The sequence below is a fragment of the Branchiostoma floridae genome, chromosome 5 (assembly GCF_000003815.2).
Source record: "Branchiostoma floridae strain S238N-H82 chromosome 5, Bfl_VNyyK, whole genome shotgun sequence".
Taxonomy (NCBI): Eukaryota; Metazoa; Chordata; class Leptocardii; order Amphioxiformes; family Branchiostomatidae; genus Branchiostoma; species Branchiostoma floridae.
This window is the reverse complement of record NC_049983.1, coordinates 3,851,651-3,864,545: the sequence shown is the minus strand read 5'-3', so window position 1 is coordinate 3,864,545 and position 12,895 is coordinate 3,851,651. Positions and strand designations below refer to the sequence as shown.

Here is a 12,895-nt window from a genome sequence, read left to right as displayed (position 1 = left end):
TGGTATCGGTATCTGTATAGCCAATACAACTGTCCTTCAGCATTACACTTAGTATCTAAATCAGAAACTTTATAGCCCATATGATATAGTCACCCTTCTGTGTAACACAACAGCTTCTGTACAATGCCATGTATCTGTATAGCTGGTATCAAAACCACATTGTTTAACAGTTTTTGTATCTGTATAGTCCGTACAACTACCCGTCAGCATAACACACCAGCTTCTGTATCAATCTGTATGTGTTTAGCTAGTACAACAAAATGTTACCCCGCCATATGGAATGTTAGCTAATTATCAACAGCTTTGAAATGTACACTGATGAGGCCCTCACCTGGAAGTAGGTGCAGGTGGCCTCCAGGTGATCACACAGAGCTGGCAGCAGCTGCACCACCTGTTCAGCCACCTCCTGAGCAGTGTACTGGTCCAGGTGCGAGAAACCACTGTTCCGCTCACTCTTGGTCTTCATGGGATAAAATCAACACTTTAATTAATCACACAATTAAAATGTGAGAGTGGAGTGATAGATATCTACCAAATTTCATGTTTAAACAGTATTTTTGCACACAGAAAAGGGTATGGGTGCACGTTTAACCAGTATTTCAGTACCAAGGAAAGAGTATGAGTTTATGGTTAATCATCATTTCAGAACTAAGAAAAGAGTATGAGTTTATGGTTAACCAGCATTTTAGTACCAAGGAAAGAGTACAAGTTTATGGTTAACCAGTATTTCAGTACCAAGGAAAGAGTACAAGTTTATGGTTAATCATCATTTCAGTACTAAGAAAAGAGTACAAGTTTATGGTTAACCAGTATTTTAGTACCAAGGAAAGAGTACAAGTTTATGGTTAACCAGCATTTCAGTACCAAGGAAAGAGTACAAGTTTATGGTTAATCATCATTTCAGTACTAAGAAAAGAGTACAAGTTTATGGTTAACCAGTATTTTAGTACCAAGGAAAGAGTACAAGTTTATGGTTAACCAGCATTTCAGTACCAAGGAAAGAGTACAAGTTTATGGTTAATCATCATTTCAGTACTAAGAAAAGAGTATGAGTTTATGGTTAACCAGCATTTTAGTACCAAGGAAAGAGTACAAGTTTATGGTTAATCATCATTTCAGTACTAAGAAAAGAGTACAAGTTTATGGTTAACCAGTATTTTAGTACCAAGGAAAGAGTACAAGTTTATGGTTAACCAGCATTTCAGTACCAAGGAAAGAGTACAAGTTTATGGTTAATCATCATTTCAGTACTAAGAAAAGAGTATGAGTTTATGGTTAACCAGCATTTTAGTACCAAGGAAAGAGTACAAGTTTATGGTTAATCATCATTTCAGTACCAAGGAAAGAGTATAAGTTTATGGTCAACCATCATTTCAGTACCAAGGAAAGAGTATAAGTTTATGGTTAACCATCATTTCAGTACCAAGGAAAGAGTATAAGTTTATGGTTAACCATCATTTCAGTACCAAGGAAAGAGTATAAGTTTATGGTTAACCATCATTTCAGTACCAAGGAAAGAGTATAAGTTTATGGTTAACCATCATTTCAGTACCAAGGAAAGAGTATAAGCTTATGGTTAACCATCATTTCAGTACCAAGGAAAGAGTATAAGTTTATGGTTAACCATCATTTCAGAACCAAGGAAAGAGTATAAGTTTATGGTTAACCATCATTTCAGTACCAAGGAAAGAGTATGAGTTAATGGTTAACCAGTATTTCAGTACCAAGGAAAGAGTATAAGTTTATGGTTAACCAGCATTTCAGTACCAAGGAAAGAGTATAAGTTTATGGTTAACCAGCATTTCAGTACCAAGGAAAGAGTATGAGTTTATGGTTAACTCGACTTTCAGTATCAAGTAAAAGAGTAATTTATGATTAACCAGCATTTCAGTACCAAGGAAAGAGTACAAGTTTACGTTTAACCATTATTTCATCACCAAGGAAAGGTACAACTTACTACACTACAAGTTTACGGTTAACCAGTATTTCTGACATAGGTGTGAGTACCTTGAGGAAAGTTTTGCGTTTGGCTGTTGCAATAAGAACATGTTCAAGTTTGAGGTTCAGGTCCTTCAGAAGGAACAGCAGCTCTCTGGGCTGCAGCTCCAGTACAGTAGTCTCCTGTAAGCAACAGACAACATACTAATATTAGGTCCATTATTATGTACATGTACAGTCACGGCTTCTTTTTATTATTCTTAGGGCACATGGGTTATATTGATGGTATCAACTTTTTTCAAGTAATCAATTTTTTAATCATAATACAAAGCTGCTGAAAAAAACAGCAAAATATCTGCCATAAAATTGGAAAAAGGAAAAGCTGATGCTTATGTCGCAGAATGCCATAGTCATTCCAAAAGACAATTTGAAAGAAGATGTGAAACTGAAAGGACAAAAATGTAGAATCCAATAATCATCATGAGTTTTGTCATTTGTTCAACCTTCCAGATCAAAATGAAGCCAAGGCATTTTTTTTAGACATTTTTTTTTTATTCACACTTTTGCATCAGTTTTGGGGTTCCCAGAGAATGTCATCCATATAAACAGATTCTTCTTTTTTTGGTAGACGCTACCTTCATTGTGAATATGTTCTACACAAATTTGGGGTAATAAGCACACAAAGACAGTCATAAGCACACAAAGACAGTCAAACGTTGAAATCAAGAACATGCAACAAAAAGTTGTTCTTGACGTCCTTAATCAAAATATATCTTTGATGCCCTGTACCTTTGTGTGCATCTCTGTGTCCAGTACAGACTTGGACACCATCCCACACTTCAGGATGGAGAAAACTTCCAGGTCCAACTCTCTGCAAAACAATGGCAAATTTTGTATTTAGTTTTGTTCAACAATGATTACAACCTAAGTAGTTCTCATATTAGTGTTTGCTAGCATGTCTGACTCAAGGGTGTCTTAATTAGATTAAAGCAAGATCAGGGTACCAAACAAATGTCAATGCAGAAACCTTTATGGTAGAAAAATTGATAAAATATGTTATTCAGGACTGTCGGCATATCAGAAAACAAATAAAGTCTCACCTAAAGAAAGCCCTGTAATGTTCCAGGTTCACACTGGCCTGTTTGTCATCCTTGTCTCCCTCAGTGGAGTCCTGCTGGTTAATACATACAATGAAATGTGGGTACTGGTACAAGAAATTCAGGTCCAGGTCCAGGTCAGGTCCAGAGGATCAGGTCCAGGTCCAAACTTGTGAATGGGAGATACTCAAAACAATGGTCGATTTTGCTACAAATGAATCTGTTTGGTGGAGTATCTGACTCCTCCCACTGGCATTTTACATTATCATGTAAACTCTGCACGTAAGTTTGACTGTAGAAAGTGGGCAGAAATGACTATAAACTCTACTTTGCTCGTTATTTTCTTGGACTGGTAAGCCCCAAAACGTGTGAACGCCTGCCAACTTAATCTGTTCATCATCTGATTGGTCCCAAGATCAGGTCTACTGATTTTTGGACTGGTTCAACAAGAACTTTAGTACATTATCTTCATACCTCATATCTACACTTCAAGAATTATTGAAAATTGATGTTTGTTTCATGGAAATGGAAAAGTGTTTATGGCCAACATAAATGTGCATGTGCAAGTGCATGCGCATTGAAAGAGTTTGTCACCTTTTCTGCCTGGGTCCCATCTTGAGTTCCAGTTGTCGATGAGATGGTGTCATTTGGGTCTGGTGACTTCTCTCCCACAGGCGACTTTTTACCCCTTCAAATATAAAGCAAAAACATCTTATTCACTGAGGAAAATCAAATCAATTTACAAGAACAAGTTAAAGATGTTAATTGAAAGAATGCTAATAAAGTCAGTGCGCTGATGGAAAAACAAGTTCAAAATCAGTTCAGTCGAGGACATCATCATCATATTAGATGCTAACTCCGGAAGCATGCTGGTCCCTCCTTCTCCACTCCTCCCTATCCTTCATTGGTGAACGTAGTTCAGTTGTGCTGCTCAGTCTGTCGAGCCCGGAATCTCGCTTGAGTGTGTCTATAAAGGTAGTTCTCCGCCTGCCAGGTTTTCTTTTACCCTGGACTGGTTCCCATAAATAAGATCAGCCCACTTACCACTAGTTCTGGGTGTCGCACATAGTTGCGAGAGAGCTGCATGCACTTTTGCCTGATCTTATCACATAGTTTAGACAGTTTACCATATAGTGCTGTGTTCTTCACACGGTCCTCCCAAGACATATCTAGAGCTCTCTTTAGCATTCTGGTGTTCAAAACATTTATGCCTGTTGAACTTAGTTCCCATCAAAAGTCTCTGAAGAAAGGTGATCACAATGTATTTCAACTATTTGCCATGTCATATAACATTAAAGAGGATGACAGACGATCATCAAAACATTGGCTTTTGAAAACTCATGTAGTTACATGAATTTTGTCAACAACCCGATGAAACTATTCACAGAGGAATGGTTCTTTGTGTACTTACCCTTTTGCTCCTTTTTTCCTTCCCTTTCTAGCAGCACCAGGAGCTGGTACAGATATGGTCTCAACCTCACAGTCAAAGATGGCCCTGGGTGGGACAAACCCTGGTGTAGCTGTACAAGTGTCAACAACAATATGTTATAGTACTACTTTAAATTGTGATATTGTAATATCACAAGGTATACAGCAAAATAAAAATGTTATTTTTCCAGTTGCGAGCCTAAGTACAACAAACATCCTGCCAGTCAAAGCCTTTCATGGAAGTCAACTGTTTGCAAGGCACATAACATTTTTTATCTGACATCTACATTGTGTGACACTGTGATAAAAACATTGCTTTTAATTGTTTTCCAACTCACTCTCTTTATGTCTGTTGCAACTGACATTGTACTTACATTGTATAATTCATATCAGCTCAGATTATGAACAATGGAAATACTTTTGTCCTGATTAGGGCTGGGTACCAGTACGGCGTACCGGTACAAAATCAGTTTTTCTTATTGGACCGGTCCAGAAAAAAATGGACCTGAAAAAATTCGGTGGATCGGATGTTGGACCTATTGGAAAATGAACAGATTATATGATCAGGCATTCACACGTTTTGGGGCTTGCCGGTTGAGGAAAATAACAAGAGCGAAGTAGAGTAACATCTATAATCATTTCTACCAAGCTTTACTGTCAATAGTCCAGAAGAAGTTAGCCTTGTAGAACTTTAAAACACAAGTGGGAGTTGAATACTCCATAAAACTGATTTCCTTGTAGCGAAATGCATCAGTGTTTTCAGTATCGTCCATTCACCATTCACAATTTCTCACATACTGAATCAGGTCCAGGTTCAGGTCCGGACCTGGACCTAATCCACTGGACCTGAACCGGACCTGGACCTGAATTTTCTGTACCGGTACCCAGCCCTAGTCTTGATGCTTTTCAGTTTTACAAGCCTTGCTGGATCACTGTGGCCAAAGAGTAAGACTCCTTCCTACTGACTCTATTTTTATGTCGAACAAAGTCGAATAAGAAGATGTGAAAGGGAAACAAAAGGAAGACCTACTGTTTGGTGTACCGAAAGTGTGAAAAGGAACGAAAAGGAGCGAAAGGGAAGGACAAGTTAAGTACTGAAAGTGCGAAAATGAACGTTTGTTTCTTTTCGTTTTCGTTCCTTTTCGCACTTACGGTACTTTCCTTTTCGTTCCCTTTCGCTCCTTTTCACACTTTCGGTAGACCCCTACTGTTTGGCATATTGTACTCTGCATGTTTAGTCATTTGTCCATCCTTCCTTAATGAAGGCAACATTTATGCCAAATATTTTTTTCTTGCATGCCAATTTAAGTTGCAAGGTTGCCAAAGATGTCATTCATATAATGGTATCAACATGGACTAACCTGCCAGACATGTCCTGAGCAGCCCCTGCACATGTGTGATGTTCTGTAGCCGTACCAACACCTTCCCTCTCATCTCTGCGTCACTCTGGCTGGAGAAACCGTTGATGACCTGTCATAAACACAGTAATTAACATGTTATATGAGCAGCCCCTGGACATGTGTGATGTTCTGTAGCCGTACCAACACCTTCCCTCTCATCTCTGGGTCACTCTGGCTGGAGAAACCGTTAATGACCTGTCATAAACACAGTAATTAACATGTTATATGAGCAGCCCCTGGACATGTGTGATGTTCTGTAGCCGTACCAACACCTTCCCTCTCATCTCTGGGTCACTCTGGCTGGAGAAACCGTTAATGACCTGTCATAAACACACAGTAATTAACATGTTATTTAGTAGCCCCTGCACATGTGTGATGTTCTGTAGCCGTACCAACACCTTCCCTCTCATCTCTGGGTCACTCTGGCTGGAGAAACCGTTAATGACCTGTCATAAACACACAGTAATTAACATGTTATTTAGTAGCCCCTGCACATGTGTGATGTTCTGTAGCCGTACCAACACCTTCCCTCTCATCTCTGGGTCACTCTGGCTGGAGAAACCGTTAATGACCTGTCATAAACACAGTAATTAACATGTTATATGAGCAGCCCCTGCACATGTGAGATGTTCTGTAGTCGTACCAGCACTTTTCCTCTCATCTCTGGGTCACTCTGGCTGGAGAAACCGTTAACGACCTAAGAAACAAACACACAGTATAGTGATGAACATGTTCTGGGACAGCAGGGCTAGAAATACCACCTGCATATGCCGGATAGTGCAGGTAAAATTGGTGCTGTGCAGGTATTTCTGATGTCTACCGACACCTAACCTGCACTGTTACATCCATAGTCAGTAGATTGGATTAAAAATTGTCACTTAAAGTAGCAGATCAAATTACTTCTTAATGTGTAAATCAATATTTTGCAAAACACCTGCTTTTTGCCTACCACAGTGCCAACGTAACATCATCCGATTGCTCGTATAAGGTGTTTTAAATAGTTTGTGGTGACAAGCTGAGTGCTGCCATAATTCATTTTGGCTTACCTGAAAACTTTTTAAATTAAGGCAGTAAATAAAATGTGTTAAGAAGCAGTTCCAGGATGATAATTACAGTAACTGACCTCCCTGAACCAGTTGAGTGTGTGGAACAGTGCTGTACACATCAGCTCCCTCTCATGTACAGACAGGGACTCTATCTTCTCTACTGTCTCCTCCTTAAACAGGTACATGGGGCAACCTGGGGGGATTCACAGACAAACAAGATAGAGACACAGTATTTTCATCATACAATGGTAGTAGAATTTTTAAAAATGACATAAGAACACTGTAAAATGCAGTTTGTGTGGGATTTGATTTCATGGTAGTGGAAAAATTCAAATTTTGTGGTGGTTTTAAGATTGTAATAGAGCTATAAACTGTAGTCACATACTGTAGTGGAAAAATGTTTGCTGTGGTTTTGAATTTGTGGTGAAGTGGTCACCACAACACAACAAAAACAGCAAACATAAAACTACCGCAAAAATGTCTGCATTCTACAGTACTGAACGTCAGACTGATTCTTCAAAGGAAAAATAAGATTGGCAATGAAAACGCAATGAAAAAAGACACTGCCGTTGTGATGCTTGTTGTTGTTAGTGTTTATTCTAAGTGCAACTCGGTTATGTAAAGAAATATAGAAACATTAAATGAAAACAGAAAATTCATAAAACTAAAAAAAACTTGTATTTTCTTGTGTAGACGTGTCATTTGAATTTTGCACCAGTGAAAAGTTGGTTCAAGCTAGTTGATTCTTTTACTTGAAAATTTGTCAAAACTTGCCCAACTCTGATAAATGTATGATTGTGTAATCTTCAACGCATGTGTTAAGGCCGAACCAAATTTATTTGTTGTTTCTCGGATTTCCTGACCCTATTTTTTCTGATTTGAAAAACAACAACAAAACTTTTCAAATTGATGGCCACACCTTGTGTTGACAAAATTTCACTGCTTCTCCTTTCTCAAATTAACTATGGGCCTCGAATCCCAGTAACTGTACGTGACTATTTTGGACAGTACTTTTTAACTGTGGACTTTGCTACCAGGGACCCCCTAGATGTTGAAAGTTTAGGTTTTACTGTCCGCTCTCTCCCGACTTTTTAAAAAGTAAATTTTTTTTTGACCGACCCAATTTTTTTTCTGCAAAAAATCAGAGAAACAACAAATAAAAATGGTGTTGCCTAAGAAAATGATGGTTGTGTTCACACTGTGGTACCTTACCCAGTAGTGCATCTATCCCCTCCAAGTCCCCACCCCTCTGGGCCTGTTCACAGTACCGCAGCAGTCGGAAGTGTGGGGCCAGGCACCCTGGGGACACCGTCCTGACAACACAAACATACAAAATTTTATAACCAAACATATACATAACGTACACACATGTAACGCTTGAAATTCTGTTTGGTCTTCAGTTACATGACATCCTGTAGGTTGTGTTAAATCAGATTTGATTACATGATCATAATACATGGATGACATCCACACGCACACTGTTTCTCGTCCATTTCTACTGTAAACATTAAAAGTAGCTACATGTACAAATCAATGTGATCATTACTTTGCAGGCGACACCCGGTAACTTCAAGTGAGAGAGAACTTCAAGGTAAAAGACGTTAAGCTAGACAATTAAGCTGAGGTGTGCATCAGGTTCTTGCCCTACTGAAAGTCAGAAACCCACCTCTTTTTGGAGGTTTGTTGAAAGTAGAAAAGTCATAACTACAAAATTAAGGGAATCCTAGACAAACATTTTGACAAAATCTGGTATGCAGAGACTTTCAAGCTAACCCTTGTTTTCTTGCTACTTACATGATTTTAATTTGTACCTATCGACTTTCAATAGGGCACCCACGAAATGGTGACCACAATGACTTGAAACTTAGCAGATATTGATCAAATACTTCATACTTTATGATTATACTACAAAATGTTAGCTAAATACTTTTTTTAGAGCTCTGGAAGTTTCTTTTGACCTTACCTTTTCTTGCCCTTCCTGGCAGGAGAACCCTTCATCTCCTGAGCAGCCTCCAGCAGTGGCAGCAAGTTCACTGCAATGTTCCCCTCCTCTAGCTCATCTCCATCCTCAAGGTTATAGCACAGGTCCAGGGGCAGGGTCGTGGAACTGGGGAGGATTAGTCATTACTGGTGGGCTAACACATACATGTAAAATCTTCCGGATAAAGTAACTGTTAAACTTGAATTCTAAACAAAACGATTGGAAAAATTTTTGGCTGTTCAATTCCAGCCTTTGTCAAGTGCATTTCTCGGCAAAGACTGGAGTTAAACAGTTTTGTGTAAGTTTGTGTAAGTTCCAACTTTTTGTGTTTCAGGTTAAAGTTTAACTTTATCCAGAATTACTTCTAAGGTACCAACACAGATGAACTTCCAGGTTACGTACAAATCTTATTTCACTGTAATTAAAATAAACTAAACACAAAATATAACAGCGCTTCAGCTATTGCAACTTAAGTTGAACTATTTATACACTGATGTAAGTCTCAGCCCAGTCTCCTTACTGCAGCAATATTGTACAGAGAAGACAGATGTTATGTACAGTATTTACAGGTTCATTGTACCGGGGAAGTTCCCCAAGCTCTTTACGACAAGCACAATGAACAGTGGACTACGGCTTAACGTTCCGTCCTAAGGACTGCAACCCCTTCCGGTAGCGTGCATGTTAGGTGAGCGACATAGCCGGGATCGAACTCACGGCTTCTAGTTCCAGAGGCAAGGCTGCTAACCACTGGACTATGGACGCTACGTGAGTGAAGCAATATAATAACCCTGAATTCAGGCTTTTATTTTAAACATGACCATGCATTGTGTAAAAGCAGCCTTTCCATTGATGTGTACTAGATGCCTTTTACTGACCTTTGACTGATCCTGTCAGCCTCCACATCCACCACATAGTCATCCTGGAAGTCTGTCAGGACATCCTCACTGATCCACGCCTGACAGGGAATACAAAATGCAATTTAGACTTAGAGTAACTTTTTGATTTACATGTAATAAACTTTATGATTAACATGATATATGTAATGCTTTGGCTAACCTATATTGATGCTTTTCATAACAAGGTATTTAGGGGTATCAAGTCAACGGATAGTGGCTTCCAATTTGTTGTCAAATATTGCACTGGCCATAAACTTGATACATTGTATCCCTAAATGAATACTGTTTCTCAAAACAATAGATACATGTACATGTAGGCTACCCTTCAGATAAAGGTGAACCATACATTGTAGAGTTACAGACTTTTGTACTGTAAGTACAGCTACAGTTAAAGAAAGATTAGATTTAGCCACCCAGGAACACAAGATTAAAGTTACTTACTCACTCAAGCAAAAGAATAAATTTTGCAAACACCTGAATAAAAAAATGCAGGTTTTACAAAAATCTATCCAATACTTGATTTGAACCAAAGTCTTCTGTTACATACATTCTCATAACTCCACCAGGTGCCATTATACCGCCACCTAAAAAAAAACGTTGTTATAGAGGCCTTCTCAAGATTGTCTTCAACAGCTAAATATCTGAATTGTATTACATTTAGGATATTCAACATTCGGTGTTCAAGACAATCTTGGGAAGACCTCTATATTAACGTTTTTTGAGGTGGCGGTATAATGACACCTGGTGGAATTAGGATAGTCGATGTTAATGTTTGAATGGCCTCTGAGAACCTTATGACCCACTGGAAGTACCTGCAGCTGTAACTCACCTCCACTTTTTCATCCAGCTGTCTTTTCTGCATGACACAGGCCAGCTCATCCATGAACAGTGCGTACTCATCAGGCATGTGCTGACAGCTGGTCCGGACCATACCCAGTAGGCTGGTTATCTGCAGTGTACAGATAACAGGACTGTAGCTATTTCACACCTTCAATGTACACAGACATTGATAGGTAGGAGGGTGCTAATCTCCAAACAGATCCTATACGGTGCCATCAAGATAGTATCAAACCTGGCCAAGGAGTATAACCGGCCTGAGTGAGTCAAATGGGCACCGGAGATCTGCCTTCACTGGAACAGGGAGGAGCATTTCTATTGAATAAAGGTGTCTCTGCCCCTCCATGTGCCATATTAACAGCTACACGAATATCCGAGGTGCTAATAACACCAGTCACTCCATTCTAGGAATGTTGTTTTCCGGATTTGAACGCGAACATCTTGAAATCCCCATTTTTCAACTTTTTTCTTCCTGAACATACATGAAAGTTTTACGTACCATTGGAAAGATCATGTTATCTGGAGTATGAGGCTCCTTTTTTATGGTCATAACGTACAAATTTATTGAGATATTTGACTTTTAAAATTGCTTATCCCGAGGGTAACAGACAGAGTCCCGAAGAAAATTCTTGAGCCTGTCGGCACAATCAAGTCAACCCGACGGCCTTCAGACCATACCCCGATTGAAGACCGCATACAATTAACACCATGAAAATCACTGAATTAAATAGAATGCACCAAAAAGCTGTTATTCAATTAGATTTCACACCTGGTAAGCTTGTGTAATTAGCACGTGTATGACAAATTCAGACTACCTGGCAACTCAGGTACGGACCGACGGGCTGGATAGAAGATCCTCGGGAAATATTACTGACCCGTCCCCCGCTAAAGGCGGGAAAAGGTTGTTTTTTATATAGATAGCTAAATCAATACAATTTGCTTGACTTCAATGCTCCATTTAGATATGAAGAAAAGTTACCTTTGAAAGAATAGCACAGCCGAAGGAACTACACCAGGTCCGATATTTTTTATTTTTTTAAAATCACGCAAGACTTAAAAGGGATATAACATTGTCCCTGTAACCTTCTTAGTTTGTTAACAAAATTGCCACTGGCCTCCCAGCAGGGTGGCTGGTGCCAGTTAATCATTATTAATTAATCTCCAAGCAGATCCTACGGTAGCATAAGATAGTATCAAAAGCTGGCAGAGGAGTGAAGCCGGCTTAGGAGTGTGTTTGACTACATGGCAAATGGACACCTCTTGGCTGACTACACTCCTTGGCGAGTTTGGTACTATTTTATGCCATTGTAGGATTTGCTTGGAGATTAATTATTAATTGGGTGGGCCGACTACTCTCTCTTTGCAACCAGGGGCTATGTCTAATCTGAGTTGATGAATGGTTTAGTTTATTTGCAAGCTCATGCTCGAGGGATAATTGCAAGTGCATGGTGTAAACATAGGAGATATACAAGTGGCAATAAACAGTTATACCGGTAAACAATATTCTGATACTAGTGTGAGCTATTTCTAAACAGGTTGGGTTTGACTTCTTTTTGGGAACAGGCAGACGGAAAGCCTCAACTTTTCTACAATTTGTGGGTTCTGCAATTTCAAGAGAAAAGTGGCTTTCTGTTCGTCTGTGGGTGTGGGGAATCTATATCTATACTTGTATAGAAACGTCTGGATATACATATCGGTAATTCTGTTCCTTATCAGATTACATACATATACAGGAGTGAGTTGTCAGAGTACCAGAGATAAGAATATCCACTATAATCAAGTTTTTTCTTTAACACGCTGCAACAATGATCTTCTTCGGCCATTTACAACAGAGTTGTGCTGTTCCAAGAGTGCATTTACATTGTACTTGTAAATGGATGCTTAGTAAAATCTATTTGTGTTAAACATAGCCAATATTTTACAAGTCAAACGGATATATCTATGTTTAGTGGAAAATCTACCTAATTCGAACCTAAATGCTGAACTACTACAACTATTTCTAGAGACTCCAAGAATGTTTTTGCAGAATTGGTTGTGTGTAATTTCGATCAGAGATGTATCATTTAATTTCTCAGTACCCCAAATTTCACAACCATATAACAGAATGGGCCCTCTTTCAACCTCCTTGGTTTAACACAGGAATCAAATACTCTCAGAAGGCTATTGGGTGAAACTGATGAACGAGTTAAACATTTGAGGCTGCGCATGGCTTTGCGCGCTTTGTTTGACAATTGTTTTTTGGCTAATGAAAAGGTACCTGATGATGAATAAA

The 12,895-nt window shown here is 39.0% G+C and overlaps 1 protein-coding gene across 1 annotated transcript in view; it reads right to left on the bottom strand.

Annotated features, from left to right (window-relative positions):
• LOC118415593 (Fanconi anemia group D2 protein-like) overlaps positions 1–12,895 on the bottom strand; it is a 53,325-nt gene that overhangs the window by 8,908 nt on the left and 31,522 nt on the right. The window contains exons 22-33 of the mRNA XM_035820296.1: positions 10,616–10,735; positions 9,766–9,845; positions 8,873–9,016; positions 8,122–8,222; positions 6,987–7,102; positions 5,825–5,933; positions 4,447–4,555; positions 3,630–3,723; positions 3,039–3,112; positions 2,728–2,809; positions 2,008–2,121; positions 332–460 (exon numbers count right to left, since the gene is read on the bottom strand). Of these exons, the coding sequence (XP_035676189.1) occupies positions 332–460; positions 2,008–2,121; positions 2,728–2,809; positions 3,039–3,112; positions 3,630–3,723; positions 4,447–4,555; positions 5,825–5,933; positions 6,987–7,102; positions 8,122–8,222; positions 8,873–9,016; positions 9,766–9,845; positions 10,616–10,735 (1,272 nt within the window). The remainder of the gene's footprint in view (positions 1–331; positions 461–2,007; positions 2,122–2,727; positions 2,810–3,038; positions 3,113–3,629; positions 3,724–4,446; positions 4,556–5,824; positions 5,934–6,986; positions 7,103–8,121; positions 8,223–8,872; positions 9,017–9,765; positions 9,846–10,615; positions 10,736–12,895) is intronic.